This window comes from Rosa rugosa, chromosome 3 (genome assembly GCF_958449725.1).
Source record: "Rosa rugosa chromosome 3, drRosRugo1.1, whole genome shotgun sequence".
Taxonomy (NCBI): domain Eukaryota; kingdom Viridiplantae; phylum Streptophyta; class Magnoliopsida; order Rosales; family Rosaceae; genus Rosa; species Rosa rugosa.
Window position 1 is genome coordinate 55231882 of NC_084822.1, and position 24578 is coordinate 55256459.

The 24578-nt window shown below is 38.4% G+C and overlaps 3 protein-coding genes across 4 annotated transcripts; 1 reads left to right on the top strand and 2 right to left on the bottom strand.

The window, feature by feature from the left end:
• Positions 1-1191: 1191 nt before the first annotated feature.
• LOC133741192 (flowering locus K homology domain-like) lies at positions 1192-7848 on the bottom strand. The gene is made up of 7 exons (XM_062169129.1): positions 7444-7848; positions 6625-7103; positions 6157-6342; positions 5952-6053; positions 5804-5875; positions 5575-5691; positions 1192-2667 (listed from the first exon to the last, which is right to left on the bottom strand). Exons 1-7 carry the CDS (start codon positions 7682-7684, stop codon positions 1411-1413), a joined length of 2454 nt encoding a protein of 817 aa, XP_062025113.1. The 5' UTR covers positions 7685-7848; the 3' UTR covers positions 1192-1410.
• A 2178-nt stretch (positions 7849-10026) lies between these two features.
• Positions 10027-19414, top strand: LOC133740796 (phospholipase SGR2). Of its 2 annotated transcripts, none has more exons than XM_062168739.1 (22): positions 10027-10560; positions 10638-10738; positions 10830-11000; positions 11192-11344; positions 11648-11719; positions 11799-11951; positions 12641-12691; positions 13440-13610; positions 13816-13965; positions 14112-14177; positions 14281-14829; positions 14946-15024; positions 15107-15228; positions 15431-15503; positions 15803-15905; positions 16447-16540; positions 16616-16678; positions 16934-16982; positions 17209-17312; positions 18133-18179; positions 18678-18862; positions 18949-19414. In XM_062168739.1, the coding sequence occupies exons 1-22, from the start codon at positions 10359-10361 to the stop codon at positions 18951-18953; spliced, it is 2763 nt and encodes a 920-aa protein (XP_062024723.1). In that variant the 5' UTR covers positions 10027-10358; the 3' UTR covers positions 18954-19414. The 2 variants fall into 2 exon arrangements, with proteins under 2 accessions (XP_062024723.1, XP_062024724.1); XM_062168740.1 differs by having other exon boundaries at positions 14946-15012.
• Positions 19377-24334, bottom strand: LOC133740798 (wall-associated receptor kinase 5-like). Its single transcript, XM_062168741.1, is given in 5 exon segments — positions 19377-20711; positions 20854-21018; positions 21158-21943; positions 22913-23696; positions 23699-24334. Coding segments are annotated over 5 exon segments (3363 nt in total). The 5' UTR covers positions 24113-24334; the 3' UTR covers positions 19377-19497.
• Positions 24335-24578: the final 244 nt, after the last annotated feature.

Consider the following 24578-nt stretch of genomic DNA (forward strand, 5'->3'; position numbering starts at 1 on the left):
TACTAGTACCTTAAGAAGGACCTTATTATTGTCCCAAGTCTCTTGCTAAAGCAAACTGAAATTCATGACATTATTGAATGCATGTAAAAAAATTTAAAAAATTTAAAAAAAAATTGAGAGGAGAACAATATTTCATTTTAGAATTTTGGAAATGTAAAACCGTAAAAATGGACTATTAACAGAAAACGAAAAATGAAACTCATAAATAACATGTAACTACATACCCTGTTGGTCATTTGGTCTCTCAACAGATAATTTCTTTGGTAAGTATCAAATTATAATCTAGTCTAATTCTAACCCATGGTCATCACTGGTAGCAATTGCAGATTAAAAATTAGATTATGAAGGAATTAAGTTACCTAATATAAAATTGCTAGAGGATATGAACAATAGAATCTCACCAAAAATGTGGACCTCTCTAGTTTTATGTAGTGATGGCATAATGTCGTGGATCTCACGGATGGAATGTGAGTGTTGATGGGAGAGTGACGACATGGAGTGAGATAATAAATGAGTTAGGAGAGGGTGAGGTGCCCCAAAAATGTATGTCAGAATCGGACCCTTCTGTTGCGTATCCCACAAGATAGCTATTACAATACACAGAAAGCTGAAACCCCCTGCCATATCTGGACACCTCGATTTGATAAAACATTTAAACATAATATGATCTCATAATCTACTTTTTTTTCTTTACAGTTTACACTTTTACACCTGATGTAATGCGCAGGAATAATTGTACCTTGATTTTCGTCTACTTTTTACTTCTTTTTTAATGTAACTTAACATTTGATGGTATTTTTGTCTATAATATTTGATGATCTTTGTGATGATTAAGGATATTACAACATTTATTTTGAAGAAAACTGAAATTTAAAATTTAAAAAAAAAAAATTTGAATGTTGACGATATTTTTCTCCATAGTATTTGATGTAGTTTTTCTTCATAAAAATGAACCAAATGATAGCGGAGTACCACGGAGCAGAGCAAACTGCTCCAATGAACTAGGTAACTTTCAGGTTTAGGGAAATCACAAGAAGATTCTGACCAGCATCGCTTGTAAACTCTTATAGATGTTGAATTGCTATAAATCCACCTATTATTAGCCTCTATTATCCGGTTCATTTTGAGATTTTATGTAAACAAACAAAAGAAAACAAAAACAAAAGGAAGAGAGGCACGAACAAATTGATAGACATCAACAGTACCATAGAAGATTGATTATCAGCAACTCATGGACAAGTTTCAGAATTTTAAGAAAGCATCAACACTGCATTACATCAATAAAAGCAGCAAGTGCAAAAGTTCCATGAACGATCCAGTCAGAAAGGCCTAACTACTTACTACTAGAACAAAAGATGAACATGGCACATCAGCCACAACATGAAGCTCTCAAAACTACATTAATATTATTCAACGAGGTGCAGCATACATTTGACTCGAGTCGTATTGAGCGTAGCCAGGCTGAGGTGATACTGTTTTCCCATAACCGCCTGACTGCGGGATCGATTGATCATAGCTTTGTTGAGTTGTTGCTGGTGCTGGCTGGGCGTAGCCCTGCTGTGCCCCAGCTGCTGCGGGTGCCGGTTGTGCGTAGCCCTGTTGCGCAGCTGGAGCTCCACCATAGGCAGGTGCAGAGACACCTCCATAGGCAGGATCTTGAGACCCTTGGTACCCATAACCACCAGTGTATGAAGCAGACTGCTCGGAGTAACCTTGTTGAGACGTTGGGTATTGTGCATACCCTGCAGGAGCTGCTTGTGCATAGCCAGGTGCAGGCTGCGAGCCAGGCTGACCATAACTAGCAGGCTGCCCTCCTTGCTGTGGATAACCTGCACTCGAAGCAGTTGGTGGCTGAGTGTACCCATCAGCAGCTGGGGCAGAACCATACGGAGCATAAGTCTGCTGTGCAGGTGCAGTGGATGCATATGGATATGGCTGTTGAGCTGGGACATTCTGACCATATGACTGAGCTGGTGTCTGATAAACTGCTTCTCCTGGTTGGCTACCCATGGGGCCGCCATAAGACTGGGGAGGTGGTCCCTGAGATGGCATGGTATATGCTGGTGGCTTACCATAATGCTGCTGTGGACCATAACCTGGCTGAGCTCCAGTTTGTGGATACGGCTGAGAAGCTCCGTGTCCTCCATATGAGTGCTGTGGTGGAGCGTGATTATCATATTTTGGTTCTTCATACCCATGCCCATAGCCATGCTGAGGAGGTGCAGCATGAGAAAAAGGAGCCGGATGCCTATAGTCTGAACCATGTGGCTGTCCATAATTATAGTTTGCTTGGGATGGAGGTCCACCCATTATAGGGTTAGGAGAAGGGCCATGAGCATGAGAAGGGCCATGAGTAGAATGTTGGGCTGGGGCTTCAGCTCCTTGTCCGCCATAATAATCATAACCACCGCCATGTGGAGGCATCCCCTGCATGTTTGGAGGTGGCCTTTGCTCCCAACCAGAACCAAAGCCACTTCTAGGACCCATATGTTGAGGATAATTCCCATATGCAGGAGGGTACTGAGTACGGGACTGATATGGTCCTCGTTGCTGATAATCATATGAAGAGTGCTGGGATGGACGAGCACCTCGTGGACCCCAGTGAGGACCACCTGGTCCATGGGACCGATAAGCCTGATGGTTAAAACCACTGGATGGCCTCACAGTCTATTCAAAGGCAATCACAGAAAGAAATCATCAACAGAGGGAAATGAATGATTTCATATATAACTTTAAAAATTAAAAGTGAATGTAGAAGTTGCGTCTTTAACCACATCTCCTGTTCTTAAAATTTGAGGGCTCCGGGGGATCATATAGACTGAAGGAGATGTACATATATACAGAACAAGTGTGAAATTACCATCAACAACCATGACACAGAATTAATTAAGAAAAAGGTCTGAGGCAACAAACAGCATATTACTGTTGCCCCACATAGAGACAACATCAGAATAAAAGGGATACAAATATAACAGGCAAGCTGTAGGCTACCAAAGAATTCAACTGAAGTATACTCAACAAAAGAAAAAGATATGTAAGCCCTGAAAAATGTATCTGGCACCACAATCCCTCCCTTATCAATCAAGTAGAAAGGGTGGAACGTAATAAAATTAAAAGGGTAAATTCCTCCTATGGTACCTGAGGTATTGCTACTTGGACAGTTTGATACCCAATATATTAAAAGGGACAGTTTGGTACCTGAAGTTAGACTCTGTTTGACACTTTGGTACTTCTGTTAATTTTTCAGTTAAATGTAAGGATAAAATTGACATTTAGAATATATGTATAAAAACATAATAAAAAAACATGAGTTTGTGGGTTGATTGTCGTTCTTCATAATTTTATAGGTATGAATTAATGTTTATGAGTTATGTTGAAGGTGAAATATTCGAATTTTATGTTAAAAAAATATAATAATCAGATATTTTTTTTGTACTATTCTCTATGAATCCACTGATTTTTCCTCCAAAACTTGGATTTTTCCTCCTCTTCATAAACACAATGCGATGATATTATTTGGTATTATTTTAGGTCTTCATACCTATAAAATTATGAAGAAAATCAACCCACAAACTCATGTTTTTTTATTAAGTTTTTATACATATATTCTAAATGTCAATTTTATCCTTACATTTAACAGCAAAATTAACAGAAGTACCAAAGTGTCAAACGGAGTCTAACTTCAAGTACCAAACTGTCCCCTTTAATACATCAGGTATCAAACTGTCCAAGTAGCAATACCTCAGGTACCATAGGAGGAATTTACCCAAATTAAAACATATTATTTGAGAGATATCCAGATGATTTGGGAAATATCCTCTGTAAGTTTGAACCATCTGCAACCCCTTTGGCAGCCTCCAGAGACGTTATTACATAATGTCCTAGATCATGAAGCACTACTACTCAAACTACATTTTCAATGCAATGGTCAAGTTTTGATAATGCTTGGATTGCCTCTGCATATATCGTTTCATAACCCTAGGTAGCAAACTAGCAGCAAGATAACCCTTCAACATTATCACTATTATGCTAGAGTAATAATAACATTCGTTTTCCTAGTACTTCCTAGTCAAATGGGCCATAACTAATGATTCAAATTTCTGATGACAACAATACAAGAAAATCACAGCATTCGACAGATTTATTAACCGCATTTGATAAGTCAGGATGAAGCGTGAACGACTAATAAGGCCACAAATTTAGCAATGGATGGAAAGGAACATGGTTAACTGATTACTCTTTCAGACTATGTCAACAACCCTAATTGATGTATACATGCAACATGTTTCAGCATCATGTCAACTTGGCTCAAATGGCTAACATATGTATTCGGGGGTCACATATATTATGCTATAGCATCTATCCTAACTTTAGAATGACTTGTACACTAAAGCATGCATACCAGGTCCCATATACTTCGAATACAAAAAACAAAGATCCAAACAACTCACCAGAAATGAAAAGAAATTTCCATAGACGTCTAATGCATAGTACAAGGGAGGTGCTTATGAGCACTAAGGCTAATGCAATATAGTCTTACTGAATTATGTCAACTTTCAGGTCTCAAAGCAATCTTACCAACTATAAACATCCAGCAATCGCGAGTTATAAGCCTGATACCTCTCTTCAGTGGATGAGAATGAATAGTTGTTGTCTAAGCCATGCTGACCCCATGGACAAGGCAAAAGCCAATCTGCATTTTTAAAGCCAACCAACTCGAAATCGGCACCTTCAACACAAAAAAATCATGGCAACCGGCATCTTTGATTGAATACATGATCTTCCTAACAGCATTTTAAGTGACCTTGGCATAGATCATTCATCAATATTGCAAAGTCTTAGGATCAAAGGTTCAGGCTCTCATTCCCATGGAAAATAATGTAACAGTTTTCCTCAAATGGATCGAAAGGTGTCACATGCATGCAAATACAGTTCATTGGACAGCTAATCATTCCATAACCATAAATGATTGTTGCCAAAGGAATTTATAACTTAACCAATCTTCTGTTATTCTTACTTAGAAATTGCATAGGGCATATACAATGAACTAGATGATCATGCTTATACCTATTTACTGACTATAACTTATAGCATCTAAGACACCCAAACACCTCAGATTCATTTCTACTCAAGTCAAGACAGTAAATCATGAGCTCGCTGCCACAACTTTAATTGGCTCCAATCAAATTTATTTTACCACATACAAAAGTCCTTCATTCTACGGTCCATGATTAAAGAGAATCTATATAGAGATCATTTGGTAAAGAAGCAGCCCCACCATGCTTCAGGAAGACTCCTAGTGGCACTCACTAACACAAATCTCAAGTTTATACATAAACCAACCATTTGTTGTATAGGAAAGAGGGAATACAAGATCAGAAAGAGGAACAAGGCATGAGAACTCAAACACTATACTGACAATAGTTCTAATAACCACAGTATCGCCCCACAACGAAAATAACCGCAGATCACTCCCATCAAATATAATAAATAACCACCAAAACAACACGACCACAAATTAAATACCAACAGAGTTCCTGTTTTAAAGAGAAAACCATCAGGCCAAGAACTAACCTGATTCATAACTTCCTTTATCAATTCCCTGGCCATGTCAATTTGCTTCTTATCACCACTTACTCGCACTGTCCTTTCTTTGGATTCATCTCCCTTTGGAAGATGTTGGGGTATCAACTAAAATAGCGAGTAAAAAAAGGATAAGTCGGTAAAGCCGGGATGACGACAAAAATAAGCAACTATGTGCTTACATGCATCAAAACGAGGCAAGCCATACAAAATAAACTACCTGGATACGGGCCCCTGTTTTGGCCTGCAGACTTTTAATGGTGTCCCCCATTCTGCCTATTATCAAACCAACCTGGCAAGTAAAAGAAAAGTCTTAAATCCAGCATTGTCGATAGGTAAGCCACCAAAAGAACACTAATAGAACTTACCTTTTCATTTGGTACTTGTATCTGAATTTGTTCTGCAGCTGCAACAGCCTGTGCGGTAGCAACGCCCCTAGCCACCAGAGAAGGAGAACCCCCCGCATCAGCCTACCAAAAGGTACATTGAATTCAGCATATATGAAGATTTAGATTTCCAAATGTATATATAAGAGTGAAGCACAACAAATCTAAGTCAGAGACAGCACCAAACCTCTGCAATAACAGCATTTATAAGCTTTTCAGCTTTGGTGACACTATCCAAACTTCCTGTTATCTCTACAGGCCTTGTTGCAGAATATGGATCTGCATCAGCATCCTTTGTGATTTGGATTTTTGCTCTAGAATTGTATTGCAAGTATCGAATAGTATCCCCAGCCTTACCAATCAGAACCCCAACCTGCATTTTAATGCTTCTGTCAGAATTCCACAGAATATGGATCTTCTCTTTCAACTTAATTTTAGTTTAGAATTCCACATTAGTTAAAGGTGGGATTTGACTGTTGCAGAGAATGCAACAACACTGTCAACATCTACCCAGGAGTTACCTCCTGGAAAATTTGACTGTTGGTTCCCAAAGCAAATAACATCAAAGGTAAAGCAGTTGCAGCACAACATGATGTACAAAATATTAGCATGACATAATCATTAGCACAACATACTATAGGCATATTGAGCTGACCTTATTATTAGGAACCTCCATTCTGTGTGTGATAGCCTCATTTTCAGGAAGTTGATCCTGTTGGGCAGAGAAAGCATCCCCTTGCTCCTGTTGCCCAGAGAAAGTATCACCTTGCTCTTGGTTCACAGGTAGAGTATCTGTTTTCTCTTGTTGCCCAGAGAGAGCGTCCCCTTGCTCTGGTTGCGCAGGGACAGCGTCCCCTTCCTCAGCGGAGTGCGGTTGAGGCTCCTCTTGAGGAGGTTCCTGAGCGGCATCGGCCACAGAATCCTCAACAGAAGGCTTTTGGATGTCACTTGTCTCACCATTGGTGCCAAAGTGTTCTTCATTTGTTGCTGTTTCCGTAAGGTCCACAAACCCAGGCTGAGAAGGAGCAATCTCTGTTTCCGTAAGGTCAACAAATGCAGGGCCGGGCACTACCTCTTCCTCATCATTCTCCTTCGGAGTATCATCCAACTTCTCCTGGTGACCATTTGCTCTGGCTGTTATCATCAAATTCAAAGTTTAAGCAATAACTCAGAGAGTCTTATGAACTTGTAACATGGCATGAAACTTCATATTAAAAATGTCTTAACTACTCGCTTCGTAATTCATATTAAACTCTACGAGGAAAGCTGTTCTGCAGATTATCAACCTAATTCTTCTACTGCAAATTGGAAAAACAACAGAAACAGATGAAAATCAAAGGGAAAAAAAAAAAACACCATTACACAAGATAAACGAATTAAGCTACAAGTGGCAGCATCGAACACTCAAACGCTATGTGCATACCTACATAGAGATGCAGAAACCTTGGAAATCAAATCAGAGCTAAAATAATACCTGTATCATCGGACTTGTCATCAAGACGCGGCCGTTTGGCGTCAGATTCGTCCGACGGCGGCGAGGCATCAAGTTCATTGGCTGCATCGGGCTTCGCATTCGAGTCGGCAATCTCGCCGGAGCTTTTAGGCGGCTGTTCAAGGACCGATTCTTGTTCGGGCTCCAACTCCTCGAGCTTTCGTTTGTGATCCGACGGCTTAGGGCTCGCGGAGACTACCACAACCTCCTCCTCCTCCGCCATAGGATCAAAATCTAAAGAGGGAAAGTGGCCACAAAATCTTGGATGAGGTGAGTGGGGGCAGGAATCTAGGGTTTTCAATAAATGTCAGTGTGGTTGAGTGGATGGATGGAGGGAGCGAGTTGATATATCAGAATGGATACGACTGTGTGTGTCTCTACGTGTGAGCTTTGGAGGGTTTAAGGCGTTAAATAGAGTCGGGTTATGTGACCCACCCTTCAAGTTTAGGGTTGGAGTTTGTTGGGCCAGTATATACATGGATTGCTAGTCCTTTGTATGGTTATTTGCCTTGTAGCCCAAAGGCCCATACTACATATTTTGGAATTTGTAGCTTTCATTTTCTGCGTGGATATCCTTTTAGAGCTAACCAGTTAGTTTTGTATTAAGAAACTAATCATCTTTTAGGCTAATTTGTAATTACATATCAGCATCTTTATTGTTCAGTTTTTAGGTTCCTATGAGTAGATATTTCTGCAAATTTTCAGCTGAGTTGATGATCGTTTGGGTATTGAACTACATCAAATCAATTGACGAACCGAATCTGTCCAATATGAACTGTTCGTGTTTATAATTAGTAAATCATGATTATGAATACTCAAACGATCATTAATTTAGCTGAGAATTTGCATAAGTGAAAAGGGATATGCATGAAGTGTGGGCACATGCTACTTAAATTTAAGAGAAAAAATTTACTTATCATAACTGAATTTTTTTACTTTTATACCCCTATAATATTAAATAACTTTATATATCTTTTTATATGTCAGGGATAAAAAGTCAAAACTTAAATAAAGAATTAATAAAAAATTATTATTATTTTCATAAACTAACTACTCACTTCTAGAAGTTAAGTCAACCTCTTTTGTGTTTGGAGTAGGGACCTAGTTGGCTCCATCAATGTATCAGTAGACTTCGATTGTGAAGTCTAAGTGGGCAGAGTTTCTATTGGAGCTTCTTATTACCATTTCTCATTGTAATCTACGTTCATTAATGAAGTTCTTATTTGATCAATAAAAGAAAAACCACATACTTCTGGACGAGTAGCCACCCACTTTCCACACCCATAGGGTATGAACAGTTTCTAGTATAACCTAAAACAAGTCAAAGGGGTTGCTCGACTAATCTGTACTACTATAAAGTGAGGCCATTCTTTTGGTGTCAAAGGATTCACCAATATATGGTTTGACTAATATATCCTTGCCTAAATAAAACAAAACTCAAAGAACTAATAAATTTAAATGGTCTTATTGGAAGTATATAAAGTATACAGTTATCCATAATCATTAAAAAATTGAACAGTTATCTCATGAGAGACTTAATCACGTTCAAATAAGTTTCCATCAGTTATTCCATGAGAGACTTAACCATGTTAAAGTTAGTTTCCATGCTTCATGGGTTCCATGAGAGACTTAACCACGTTCAAATTAGTTTCAATGCTTCAGAAGTTTAGAGCAATATACAAACCCATGTTTGCCAATGTTTATATCAACAAAAAGTAAGTGAACAAAAATTATTAAATGGCAAGCCATTTGTTTTGAGGTTTCCTTTTCAATTATTTGAACACTAATTGAAATCTCTCTTTTCTATGCAATAACAATTTATTCAAAAGATGATTGTCGTGGTGTTTATAGGAGAAATGCATTTTGATGCACTTCATATAACAAATAAGTTTGAGGTATTAAGCCATTTCAAACTTCATCGTTTTTCATTCTTTTACCAATAACACGTGTATCGCACAAGTATGGTGAACATATATTTGACACTATATATTTGCTGCACGAGCTGAGCTTGTTAGGTTCCAATTTAGTAAACAAATTTGTTGAGTATGAATTTTCTAATACATGTATTGATTGAGTTAGGTTCATGTAAGCATGGTTCAAGGTATTTACTACAATTGTATTTTAACGATATAATGATATGTCTGAGATCGATTGTAACTTACAAAAATTAAAATAAATAAGGTTTATTTACGTAAACATTTACAGAGCAACAATCCCACTAAACTAATAATGTCCACCCACTTAGTACTTCTCATTAAGGAAATTACACCAAATCACTTCAGAATTTAGATTTAAAGATGAATTTTTTTTTAAGTTTGAATTGCTTTATTTTTCACCATTAGATCTATATCTAAAAATGGTTGAGATAATTTTCTTGCTCGGTTAGTTACTGAAACCGGCGAACATCTCTGCATTACAACGCTAAAACTCATCTAAAACAGACGAAGGTCGAAGGAAAAAAAAAGAAGAAAAAATAATAAAAATCATAAAAATAAAAATTTTTGAAAAAAAAACAGAAAAAATATAAGAAAGAAAAAGGAAATGGCACGCAACCGCCAAAGCGATGTGCAGCAGTTGTAACCCACCTGCCATTCAAAGCTGTCATTCCTTCCTCCGAAGAATCTCGCTTCCTTTCTTCTTCCCCGGTCATGATTTTTCCACACTCTTCTCATTCTGCAATTCCCGCACAAATTGGGGTTTTGCATTCCACTTTCTCCTGCTTCCTCTTCCGTTTCGGTTTCCACAATTTCCCCAATTCCCAATTCCCCTCTGAAAAAAATCCTCTCTCGCTCTCACTCTGATCAATAATATCAGAGCTTCGATTTCTCGCTAGGGTTTTGTAATGCAACCCTTAAGTTGCTGAGAGAGTCGGCCAGAGTTTCAAGGCACTTGTGATTATGGCGGATTCCGGAGCACAGCGTCCGGCCGAAGAGTCGTCGTTCCCCGATTTGCTGAAGAACACGCCGTCGAACATTCGGAGATTGGAAGATGAGATTGAGCAGTGTAAGGGCCACCAGAAGTATCTAGCGCAGACTTTGAGTCCTTCCGACGGTGGCGACGTCCGGTGGTACTTTAACAAGGTCCCTCTGGGAGAGAATGGTAATTAGGGCTTGGTCAACATCCAGGTTAAGCTACTGAGTTTCGGAATTGATGATTTTCGCTTCTGTGATTTGCAGAGCTGGCTGCTTCAGTTCCGAGGACTGAGATAGTGGGGAAGGGGGAGTATTTTCGTTTCGGCATGAGGGACTCTCTGGCAATCGAGGCCTCGTTTTTGCAGGTTGGTTGTTTTGTTATGATTTAGAGCTGAATTTGAGATGTTTCTGTTGGAATTGGTTTGATTAGATGGTGGTTTGATTTGCACAATGTAGAGGGAGGAAGAGTTGCTTTCTTGTTGGTGGAGAGAGTATGCAGAATGCAGTGAAGGTCCGAAAGAGCGGCCTAGTTCCAGTAAGAAAGTGGATGAGAAGGCTCGTTCGGTTCCATTGTATGAAGAAGAAGAAGAGAGAGTTGGTGTCCCTGTTAAGGGAGGGCTTTATGAAGTATGCCTTCTTTTCCTTACTAGACTCATATGGAAAAATTTGAGCTAATATATGGAATGTCCTAGCATCTAAGATACTTTGTTGTTTAGTAACGGCAACTTTTAAACGTGAAATAATCCAACTCCTAAACGTGAAATAATCCAACTCCTACTAGTTTTGGGATAATCATTTGAGTTGAATAATTGCTGCAGGTAGATTTAGTGAAGCGGCATTGTTTCCCTGTATATTGGGATGGAGAAAACCGGCGTGTCTTAAGAGGCCACTGGTTTGCTCGTAAAGGGGTTGATTGGCTGCCACTTCGTGAAAATGTTGCTGAACAATTGGAGATCGCATATCGCAGCCAGGTTTTGCCTCTTATTGAGATGTGTTATTTTTATCTACATATTGTACTCATTTTCCAGATTTTATATGTCTGAGAGTGTGGTAACTGCCTAAGTTTATGTAGAATCTGGGGATTATTTATATATGAAATATACCAAATTTTAGATCCATGGATTATATGAAGATGTTGCAGTCTGCACCTTCTACATGTTTCTGCATGTATGAAGATCTGATTGACTCTCATTCATTTTAGAATTCATACTAGCAGCCTCACTTGGTTTACAAGGTGGTTAGCATAAGGAGATGAAATTTGACTTCTTATGCAGGTTTGGCATCGGAGAACTTTTCAGCCCTCTGGACTTTTTGCAGCTCGAGTTGATTTGCAAGGCTCTATCTATGTAAGGATTTTGGTATTGCATACAATTTTCTATAGGTTATTATTTAATTCTTAAACACAAGTTGGTGATGCACTTCTAGGGATTGCATGTGCTTTTCACTGGAGAAGATAATACTTGGGAGGCTTGGCTCAATGCAGATGCTTCTGGTTTTTCTAATGTCATTTCTTTCAGCGGAAATGGAATTAAGTTACGGCGTGGATATTCTGCATCTCACTCTCCAAAACCCACTCAGGTTAGTGGTTTCAGGACATAAGTTGTGATACTTCCTTCAATTTCTTTTTACAAGATTGTACATTTCTTCCAATATTCGATTCAACTCTCAGATTCTTCGGAGTTTGTCTGAGTATCCCACTAATGCATATCTGTTATTGATGCACGTATCTACTGTTATTTCTGTGTGAGCTTTTCTTTTGATGTCATTTTAATCTATTGGTGTCTATAATTTGGTATATGCTGGACGTGTGAATATGAGGCTGGACGTGTGAATATGAGATGGATGATCTGAAGTTTAGTGGAAGTCAGCAATCTGTTCAAGAACTGGTGTACTCGTAAATTTCATCTTTTCTATAATGCCAATAAGAGAAAAGAAAAAAGGCAACAAAGACAATAGCAACAATTAATGTTGACACCATGATAGTTCTCGAGTTTACTTGCATTTGGTCTTGATAGGTAGGTGGAAGCAACTGGAATGGGGTCTCATTAGGCAGCTATGTTTAGATCTTGTGTAGCACATGAATATTGTCATTAGTGTCAAGACAGAATGTATGATTGTCTCCTGAGTTTCATAACAGTATATGTTAATTATGGTTTGTTGACATCCCAGTCTTGTTGTGTCCTGATTTCCACCAAGATAATATTATCAGTTTCTACATAAGAGTCCTATACAAAGCGACTTATCCCCTTGTTTTTTTTTTTCAATAGAATGAATTACGTCAGCAGAAGGAGGAGAAAATGGATGATTATTGTTCACAGGTATGATTGTTTCACTTTTAAAGAAAGATGTATTTCTGCTTGTTGGATTTTTTCCCTAAAGTATTCTTTTCATCATAGAACCTTTGCATAATATATGCATTTTTTCCCTAAAAATGAAGTTACACAGATCTCAGTGATATATAGTTCTGAACAAATAGCTGGGAGAATGAATACCTTGATCTGTAACTAGAAACACATAGCAGGGTGAATGGCTCCCTTGAGCTGCAAGTCAACTGGTTGTCATTTTGTGATTCACTGCAAGGCCTGGGTAGTCGGTGTTGTTGAACTCCGGTCATAGTAAAGTGTGTAGGCTGTGGATTAATGCGTATGCGATTGACTAGTTTTATAATTGATTTATATAATGCCAATCTCAAAACAATTTGAGATATCCCTGAAGTAGAACATCATGTGACCCATATTTTTAGAATCATCCTGCCTTTTGTGTATAAGATTATCATTTTTAGGTTAAGAATAACTTGATATTCAGTTTCGAGGTCACAAATGCTTTTTAAGGGTGATTGCTCTAATTTACAGGCTGCATAAACTTATTCACCTGAAAAGTTTTCAGAGAAGATAAAAAAGCGCCTGTCTTGAGTCTGTTTCAGTCTTTTGAGTTGTTAATCTTTTTCCTAAATCAGCTGCTTGTAACAGTAAACTCTCTTTTATTTATTTATTTTTTGGTGATAACATTTACTGCTGCAGTTTGCTTGTAAAAGTGATAATGTTTAATGCTGCATTTCTGGTTTAGATTCCTGTTCGACATCTTGTGTTCATGGTTCATGGTATTGGTCAAAGATTGGAAAAATCCAATTTGGTTGATGACGTCGGTAATTTTCACCATATAACAGCAAGTCTTGCCGAAACACACCTTACTTCACTCCAACGTGATACTCAGAGGGTTCTTTTCATACCATGCCAGGCAAGTTATCTCTTTCATATAATGTCTAGCCCATATCTATCAACTTGATATCTATTCTATGATAACTAAACTCTCGTCTCATAAAGCATGAGACAGGAGAGTTTTGTGATCCATGTAAAATAAGTATGATAACATAACTCTCCTGTCTCATTTCTGTGGGACACAATTTGTATTATATTCTAACTTACTGGTATTTGCATTTCAGTGGAGAAAGGGTTTGAAGCTTAGTGGTGAAACTGCAGTGGAAAAATGTACTTTAGACGGTGTGAAGGGTTTGCGTGTCATGCTGAGTGCGACTGTTCATGATGTGTTATACTACATGAGCCCCATATATTGTCAGGACATCATTAACTCGGTAGGGCATACTTGGTTGTTAGATTGTCAGTATATTTTCTTGATATACTTGTGATGATATTGTGAGTCTAGTTTCTTCTGGATGTCCTCTTGGAAAAAAACTGGTGGTGTCTTCATTGCACTCAATATTTTTTTTTTCCTGACCAGGTATCCAACCAATTAAATCGGTTATATTTAAAATTTCTTAGGAGGAACCCAGGTTATGATGGAAAGGTATGTGGTTGAAAGACAGTTCACTAATATATTTAGTTAAGCGATGGCCATAATAGTTTGAAATCAAGTTTAGTGATCTCAAGTTGTTCTTACGTCCATGTAGGTTTCCATATATGGTCATTCTTTGGGAAGTGTCCTCTCTTATGATATCCTTTGTCATCAAGAGAATTTGTCCTCCCCATTTCCAATGGATTGGATGTACAAAGAACATGCTAGAAATGAAGAATCTTCTCCTGATATGAACAACCAATCACCTACCGATGACTCTCTTACTAATTTGGGAGATGCAGTCTCTTTTGTATATAATCAAACTGATGACATGGGTTCAATTCTTGAAGGAAAATTGAATGCACAACCAACTCTATTAATGCATGAGGAGGGAAATGCTGTAGATGTGTGTAATGTTGCGAGTTGTGAGACATCAGATTTGAATGAGTTTAATGCAAGGTCTATGGACTCGAAACAAACGCAGGGTAACAATTACGTGCACGAATCAGTTTGTGAAGCTAGCGACAAGTTTAAACAGGATATCTCAGATGAAACTACTAGAATGGAATGTGGAGTCCCAGTTGATCACATAGAGAAAGTGGTTGAAGAAGTATGTGAAGAAACGAGCAATAAAGACGAAGTAGTCAAATCGCTGAGGGAGGAGGTGAGATACATAAAGAGATGATATACTCTGCCTGGCCTTTTTATGAATGTTTTGTTTAGGTATATATTCAGTGGTTTTTTGTGTTTTTATTAATATATATTCTTTTTCTGATCCAGATTGATTCTCTAAAAGCCAAAATAGCAGAACTGGAAACCAAATGTGGTGGTAGAGATGGTAGTCCTGGTTTGTATCAAGGTGATCTCTGATATGTGTATTATCTATTATTCATTTCATTTACCTTTTGCTTCTTGTGCAATAATATGCATAACCTGCACAGAAAATGAAGAGGTTCTTGCAACTTCGCCGCAGAGATCCATATCGGAGAAATTGCCTCCCAGGCAAGAGGGCTCAACTCAGAGTTATACCCCTTATATCAAATACACGAAACTTGAATTCAAGGTGCAAGAAAAGGAGAAATATATTCCTGTATTGTGTACCCATGTTACTGCCAGAGTAGCATATGCAAAGAAATAAAGTTTTGAATTCATTTATCTTGAAAGTTAAAATAATTTGGATGGCACTCTTTGAATGCAAATGGTGAAAAAGATATAATCTTTTATGGACTTTGTCACTCATTGAATTTAACTCATTCATATTGCAGGTTGATACATTTTTTGCAGTTGGATCACCCCTTGGGGTCTTCCTGGCCCTTCGTAATATTCGTATTGGAATTGGTAATAATGAATGAACATGTCTTAATATGCTTTACTTGCTGGTTCTTGCCCAGATATAGCTCTCTCTATAGAATAGTTTAATTCTCATATATGCTGATACAATATGTTAGCAATGGGGTTTGGAATTTAGATATATGCTGAGATTTGTATTGATTCTGTTTAATGGGGGTTCTTCTGTAATTCTTGTTGTCATAGTATGGTGCTAGGCTGGTGGCTGTCCAGATTTGGTAGCTTAGATGTTTTATGTTTTTGAGACCTGCGTCAGAGATTTAATGTGCTCTAATTCCTCTCTATTCCAGGCAAGGGGAAAGACTATTGGGAAGAGGAAAATATAAGTGAGGAGATGCCAGCTTGTCGGCAAATGTTCAACATATTTCACCCCTTTGATCCTGTTGCATATAGGTCTGTTGCAGTCCAGCTCTCTTGATTCAAATATCTAATATGAAATCCAATTTGCACCAACACATTAGCAAACATCATTTCTCTTTTGGGATATGGCTCATACAGGCAACTACTCGGTGGATCAATGTCACATGGTAGCTAGCTTAAATGACATGAAACAAAAACTGGAGTGACCGAATCTATTATAAAATTCTTAGACCAAAATTCATTTTGAAAATGCCCCTTGTGTGTGTGCAGATTCTTATAATTGTGATGGGTTTTATATTAGTTTTAATTATATTTAGTGTAATGAAGCATATGCATTGGAGATCACATGTTGGTCAAACATAAGACTTATGACTGCTAAATCTGGAGTCACACACAGCTAAAGATCACTTTCAGTCATCTTTTTGCTTAATATGAACATTTGCACTTGAACATCTAAAAGAAGTTATACTTTTCAATAGTGTTTGTTGATGATTCTGTTATTTTTTTGTTTTTTCTTATACAATCATGTCGGATCTAGAACGGTTGAGATAACTTGTATCGTATTTAAATACAGAATAGAGCCACTTGTGTGTAAAGAATACCTCGGCAAGCGACCTGTTATCATACCCTACCACAAAGGTGGAAAGAGGTTGCATATTGGATTTCAGGTAGGCAATTTAGCATATACAGAATTGTGGAAGACTTTTCTCTCTCTTTCTCTCTCTCATACTCTGAAAGTGCAGGAATTTACTGAAGATTTAGCTGCTCGTTCTCAAGCAATAATGGATAATCTAAACTTCGTAAAAGTGAGTTCCGTTATACTTTTCAAAGTTGATATCATCTTCTTCTTAATGTCAACTGCCTACTTAATGGTTATTTATGTCCATACAATGATATATGCAATCTCCAGTTTAGAAATACTCATATGTGTTCGTTGTTAATTTCCTAATCAGATTGCATAAATTGTTGCACAAAATCAAGTTATTCGATTACATGTATGCTTTGGTTCTATTATGTGTAGAAGTTATTGCAAACCTAAGGGTTTTGCTCTATTTGTACAGGTTAAAGTTCTGACAGTTTGCCAGTCAAGAAAGACGGATATCCTAGAAGGTAATAGATATTTTGTTTTACTTCAAGTGACATATAGAATGAAGGATCTCTTAATATTATGTAGGAAAAACCGAAAAATAAAACAAAGAGTTTGGGAGTTGGAATTTAAACTTCGAACCCTAAATAGTAATAAATTAATAATAATAAAAAGTAGTAATACTATTCTTATCCATCACTTTTTTTTCAGACGATTACTGCATTTGTATTGTTTTTTGTTAAATCACAGAAGCAGCAGAAAATGCCGAAGAACGAGAGGAGAGATCATATGGTACTCTTATGATGGAAAGGATAACTGGAAGTGAAGAAGGACGGATAGATCATGTGCTTCAAGTGTGTATCCCAGCACCCATTCACTCTTGATAGACATACATGCAAGCATTCACCCACTCAGGCACAACAAACACACACACACACGCTTGTCCATCCGCAGTCTCATTTTTCATTTTTGTCTTTCCAGAAATATGCCGTGCAACTTTCTTTCTCCCATATGCTTGGCACTAATAAGTTATTATTCTAGTGCTGAAATTGCATGTCTCTGTTGTCTCTTCCTGTGTGAATATGCAATTACTTTCAAATTCCTTTTAGTGCTGAAATCACCAATTTCTTTCTCACCACACTAGGGTTGGGAATCAGGATAGGCCTTAGATTGGAATGGGGGAGGGGAAGGAGAGAGAGATTGACAAAAGAGGCTGGCCATCATAATGCTGTTACTGTTCCTTCCCCGGCTTCTTCTTTCTTATGGTGATATAAAATACCATCCGAACAAGTGAATAATGTTCAAAAAGTTAAATTGAAGAAGTAGTTAGAGTGTCGCAATGGCATATGTTGTTGCATGGACCATCAATTGTAAATTCACAAGTGGCGAACTTGAATGCTGTATTTGCTAACTTAGAACCCTTAAGGAATTTAAATTAGACACCTTGACATACAAAAGATGCAAGTGATAAGTTATTTGGATATATAGATGATGCTCAGTCCTCATTTAAAGGTCCTTCTTTCTGCTTTAAATATTCACCCCCCATGTATGACTGTGCCTTATTGCCTTGTTGCTTTCCTTAACCTCAGTTAGATCCACAATATTTATTTCTCTTATGTAACTAGTACAGCTACTTTTTCTGATTCCTCAATTAAGTTTGTGTTGATAATGCAGGACAAGACATTTGAACATCCGTATATTTCTGCAATTGGAGCACATACGTAAGTATCCGCTTGAATGTCTTCTTGTACAATTGAACTTGTTTTTGTTTCCTTTTTTTTCTTTCTCCTTTTTATTTATCAACCCAAGCATGGTATGATTGATGCAAACTGTCATGCATACTTCTGCACTAGCACAGGATTTATCAATTAAGCCCTCATCGAATGTTTCTCATATTGAAAATTGACTTTTATTTATAATTTTAGATAGCCAATAAGTTTTTTACCAAGTTATCAGTACGTATGCTTTTCAGAAGCATATCCTTTTCTGTTTGTATTTCCATGAATAAAATGATCCCTATCAATAAAAAAAAAAAAAGAGGTAATAATTTTACGAGTGGAACTGTAAAAAAAAGTCGGATCTTCTATATTATCTTTGTCCTTTTTTTCAATAAGCATATGAATGTATATAGATGTGGTACCTCCAGTTTGTTGTGTCTATAAAACACATCTATTTTTTTTTTCTGTCCGTCATTTGATTGGTAAACCCTTTGTGTGCAGAAACTATTGGAGGGATTACGATACTGCCCTTTTCATAATGAAACACTTGTATCGCGGTATAGATGAAGACAACTTACCTGCGGAATCTAGTAGGAAATATTCAAAAGATAAGATGGGTTTCCCTGGCTGGTCAGATCAAATAGGGACAGTAGATGAGGAGCTTCCTTTGACATTCTCTGAAAGAAGTATGACCAGAATTTTCTTAAAGAAATATAAGAAGGTTTTGAGCGTCTTGAGTTGTAACATAACTTTTTCCTTCCATGTTTTGCAGGATGAAGATACTACAGTGGGAAACCATTTTTTATGACCCATTGTGTCAGAGCATGCAGTCCAAAGCTATTCCAGCTTCCGCAAGGATCGACGGGTAAACCAAGTCCTTCAAGAACTCAACCCATTGTATGCGGAACTGGTAGCTCCTGCCCTTAGCTCCCTTAGGGAGAAGTGTGGGAAGGGTTGGTGGGCGGTGGTGGGCGTGGTGCATACTGATGTAGACTCATAGCTGGATATATGTCCACACCAGATCTATGCGTTTGTGTACATAAAAGAAACGTCGTCTCACATGCTAAACTAAATTAGTTTTAGAGGGATGTAAACGGCTTGTAATAGAATCATGCAAAAGAGCTGTCCATAGATATTTAAGTCCAGAATATTGTCGGTTTATTTAGGCAGGAATTAAATTATACACAGAAAAAATATATGGACCAGAAAAAGTAAATTATTTTTGATTGAACACTTCCCATCCTTGCATTTCTTTTTACCTAATAATGTTCAAGCATTTCAATGGAATAGACTCAGCAGGCCTAGCAAAACAATAACACAATTATCTCCCATCATTTACTGGTAATATGATGTGGTTCCTCATTGTATCATACCCAGAACTCGTATCGCCACCACCTCCATGACTAAACGTTTCCAGTGATATTTCACCAAGCAAGCTTTCATTCTCCTGTGCATTGGATTCATCATTATTAACCCAGGGATGATGCATTGCCATCCTTCTTAGTCCCTCAAGCTCGCTTGCTACTTCCATCATGGTTGGTCTTTCTTCTCCTTTCACTTTCAAACACCTCTTTGCAAGGTTAGAAACTTCCTTAAGCTGCTCGTCATTTGCCCCATTCAGAACACACTCATCAACCACTTGTACCAAGCGGTTTTCTTTCAGGGCGGAAAGAAAATACATTGCTAGATTTCTATCCTCCTCTTGCCTGTCGAACGAAAGCGCCTTCTTTCCTGTTAGTAGCTCCACAAGGACAACCCCAAAGCTATAGACATCACTCTTGTCAGTCAATTGGCTTGTTTGAAAGTATTCAGGGTCTAAGTACCCGAGCGTGCCTTGTACCATTGTCGATAACTCAGTTTGATCCAATGGTACCAATCTGGAGGCACCAAAATCAGACACTTTTGCTGTAAGGGTTTCATCTAAAAGTATATTTGTGGACTTGACATCTCTATGGATAATAGGGACAGAAGCAGCTGAGTGCAAGTATGATAGCACTCCAGCAGCTTCTGCAGCTATCCTTAAACGAGTTTCCCAAGCAAAGTTGGATGCCTTGCTTTTGTTGTGGATGTAGTCAAATAGCGTACCATTGGTGACAAACTCATAAACTAGTCGTGGGACTTCTGTCTCGAAACAACAACCCAAAAGCTTCACCACATTCCTGTGATTGATTTGGGAAAGCACCAGTACTTCATTAATGAATTGCTCTATTTGGCTTTGATCAACTATTTTGGATTTCTTGATTGCAACTACTCTTCCATCTGATAAAATTCCTTTGTACACTGTACCGTAGCCTCCTTTGCCAACGATTCTAGTCTCATGGTAGTTGTTGGTGGCCTTCTCAAGTTCTTCTGCAGTAAAGATTTTTGCATTTTGGTTAGTGGCACCACCTTGTCGTTCTGAAAGTTGTTGTTGTAACATTAATCCTCCATTTTGTCTGAAGAATCTCTCCTTCAGCTTAATGAGTTTCCATCTTCTGTAGCCGAGATATAACCAAGAGCAACACGTTAGCAACGATATGAGGCCGACAGCAATTCCTGCATTTCCAAAAGTTTTGAGCATTAACCTCTATAGCTTTCAGAAATGATCAAACATAAACTCTCTCTGGTTGATATCTGAACCATCATATATAACCAAATGGAGCATCAACAATAGGCTATGCTGAGTAACTTTACTCACCAACAGTGATTTGAACAACTAATGCTCTGTTAGCTATGCAACCTTCTTCCCCTGCTATACCATTGCCATGGTACCCTTTGCGGCAAGAACAGTAATGACTTCCCTCCTTATTTACACATTTTTGTGCACAGTTACTGAGTTTTGGATCCTCACATTCATCAATATCTGTACACATTAAATGTCAATACAAGATAAATGTCAATACAAGAAAAATGAATTAGTATTCTCAACATAGTTCTCTTCAGACTTGCAAAGCTTTTATGGTAAACCAAAAAAAGAATATGAATATATGATTGATGGATACCTTGACAACCATTAGAGAGGTATGGGTTCCCTTGATAACCATCCTTGCACTTGCATCGGTATCCAGACCCATTTTCGACATCAACACATGTGCTGTTCCCCTGGCACGCGCTGCCAGCTTTCATTTTGCCTTCAACTTGCTTGCAAGTCTCATTTCCAATTGACCAATCAAGCACAACAGGAAGTACTGTTACATTCTTTAAATCCTTGAGCATAGCTCTGGAGAAGTTGAACTTGCTTTCTTCCACAATAAAGGCGAAGCTGCATGGATTGAAAGACCAAACATCTGTATGATTTTGATAACTGCCCACAGACACATCAAAATAGCTCACACCTTTAGCAATTGATGTCTGGCAACACCCTATACCGGAACATGAATCATTGGCAACATAATCAATGCTGTCACATGTTGATATGCAGCCACCTGTGTACTTCTTGATTTCGCCCTGGAAGCCTCGGATTTCTGCATAAGTGTCACATCCAACTGCAATGAACTTATTATCGGTGTTGGAGATGATGAATTTTGAAAGGCGGAGCCATGGAGAATTGTTCTTGATACGGAAACCAGATGATTCATAGCAATCGTGAGCTATATATTGCATGATATTCAACTTGCCATCAACAGAAATGTTTGTGACCTCAACAGTGCCTCCGGACAGAAATAGTTTCGGAGGGTCATATGTGGAGTTGCAAGTTACAAGGAACTCTTTATCATGGTAACAATAAGCTTCTCTGGTACCGAAAGGGTATGGTATGTTAACATTTCCACAGGTAGCTTCGCAACCAGGTTTCACATATTGATCAGCTAGTTGTGCTTGTGCTGCTGTGGCTATTAGTACTGACCCTATTAGCAGAAGTTGGAGAAGCATAATGTTGTGTTTGATTCCGGTTCTTCTTCTCTGCTAAATAGGAAGGTAGAATCCCAGACTAGATATTTCATATCAAACGTATCAAGGGATGCTCTTACATTTGGTGTGGTCTTGTTTACTCATGGACCATTTCAACCAAAAAATAATGATGCAAACTTTTCAAAACCAATCATCCAAGCGTTTAATTTGTCAAGCACAAGTATGAAATGTATGATGTTTCACACGTTATCTGGACATCTGGTATTACATCAGAATGATAGGAAAAACTGTAATTAACTGGTTAATCAATCAAGAAAAACAATTATAAACATAAAAAAAGTATAGTTGAGAAGTCATCCATCTGAACCTTTATGCGAAGTTCATATGTACCAATATTCCAATTAGAATTTGACTGGTCTAAATTGTGACCTCAAGATTCAAGAACCACGCGCACATCAATTGAGAATTAGTATTTGAGTTGATCAGGTTCACGCAACTAATTTGATAATCAATTTACAAGAATTGACATTTTACTGCACATATTTTCTTAATAGAGATAGCATTGCTTTCTGCCTGATATTCAAGACTATTTTTGCTCAAGTCTCTCTGCACACACTACACAAACTAAGGGAAAAAAAGTTATTATAGACTAGAAAATATTTGTCACAGGCTCACAGGGCACAAATGGCAGTCACAAGTCACAACTATCTGCAACTCCCACCGCTGAAGAAGACAAGGATGAAGAAAGAAACTAAGGATTCTATGCATTTCCGTAGAACAGACTCAACAAGCCTAGCAACACAATCACAGAGACGCGGCACATTGTCAAATGGGACTAGTTCAGCACCAGTGGCACAATTATCTCCCATCATCAACTGGTAATGTGATCTGGTTCCTCATGGTATCATACCCAGAACTCGTATCCCCACCACCTCCATGACTAAAAGTTTCCAGTCTTATTTCACCAAGCAAGTGCTCATTCTCCTCTGCATTGGATTCATCATTATTAACCCATGGATGCATTACCATCCTTCTCAGTCCCTCGAGCTCCATGGCCACTTCCTTCATGGTTGGTCTTTCTTTTCCTTTTACTTTCAAACACCTCCTTGCAAGGTTTGAAACTTCCTTAAGCTGCTCAACGTTTGCTCGGTTAATGGCACTACCATCAATCACCTCTACCAATCGGTCCTCTCTCAGGGCAGAAAGAAAATACATGGCTAGATTTCTCTCCTTTTCCGGCTTGTCGAACGAAAGCGCCTTCTTTCCTGTTAGTAGTTCCACAAGAACAACCCCAAAGCTATAGACATCACTCTTGTCAGTCAACTGGCTCGTCTGTAAGTATTCAGGGTCCAAATACCCTACCGTTCCTTGCACCACTGTAGATAGCTGAGCTTGATCTGACGGAACCAATCTGGAGGCACCGAAATCGGACACTTTTGCTGTAAGATTATCATCCAAGAGTATGTTTGTGGACTTGACATCTCTGTGAATGATGGGAATAGAAGCTTCAGAGTGCAAGTGTGATAGCACTCCAGCAGTTTCTGCAGCTATCCTTAAACGAATTTCCCAAGCAAAGTTGGATGCCTTGCTTTTGTTGTGGATGTAGTCGAATAGCGTACCATTGGTGACAAACTCATAAACTAGTAGTGGGACTTCTGTCTCGAAACAACAACCCAAAAGCTTCACCACATGTCCACATGCCTGTGATTGATTTGGGAAAGCACCTGTACTTCATTAATGAATTGCTCTATTTGGCTTCGATCCACAAGTTTGGATTTCTTGATTGCAACCACTGTTTCCTTAGCTCTTTCATCTGCTATAATCCCTTTGTAGACTGTACCGAAACCTCCTTTGCCAACGATTCTGGCTTCACTGAAATGGTTGGTAGCCTTCTTAAGTTGGTCTTCCGTGAAGATTTTGGCCGTTTGGTTAGTGGCACCACCTTGTCGTTTCGAAAGCTGTTGCTTTAACAACAATCCTCCATTTTGGATGAAGAACTTCTCCTTCACCTTCATGAGCTTCCATCTTTTGTAGACCAAGTACAACCAGGAGCTGCCTATTAATAAGGATATGAGGCCAACACCGAGTCCTACATTTCCAACACACATCTAAGCATTAGTAGTTCTGGTATTTTTCGTAACCAAATGGAGCAGAGTATTGCTATTGGACTTACCAACTATAATTTGAACAAATTTTTGGTCAGCGATACAATCTACCGAGTCTGCTGTGCCATTGTTATGGTACCCCTTGTTTCAAGCACAAGTATAGTTCCCCTCTGTATTTATGCACTTTGTTTGCACTTCTTGGCAATTACCGGATCCTCGCATTCATTCGTGCATGTCTGCAAAAATGACATAACATTATATATATAGTAGCTACAGATCGATAAGAACCAACCAACAAATAAGCAGCTTGTAATTCAAGTTTTTGAGAAGTGAAATACGTACCAGTGCAGCCATTTAGGTATGGATTCCCTTCGTAACCTTCGTTGCACTTGCAGCGATACCCGAGCCCATTCTCGACAGCCACACAGTTGCTGTTCCCCTTACATGCATTGTTCTTGATCTGGCTGCA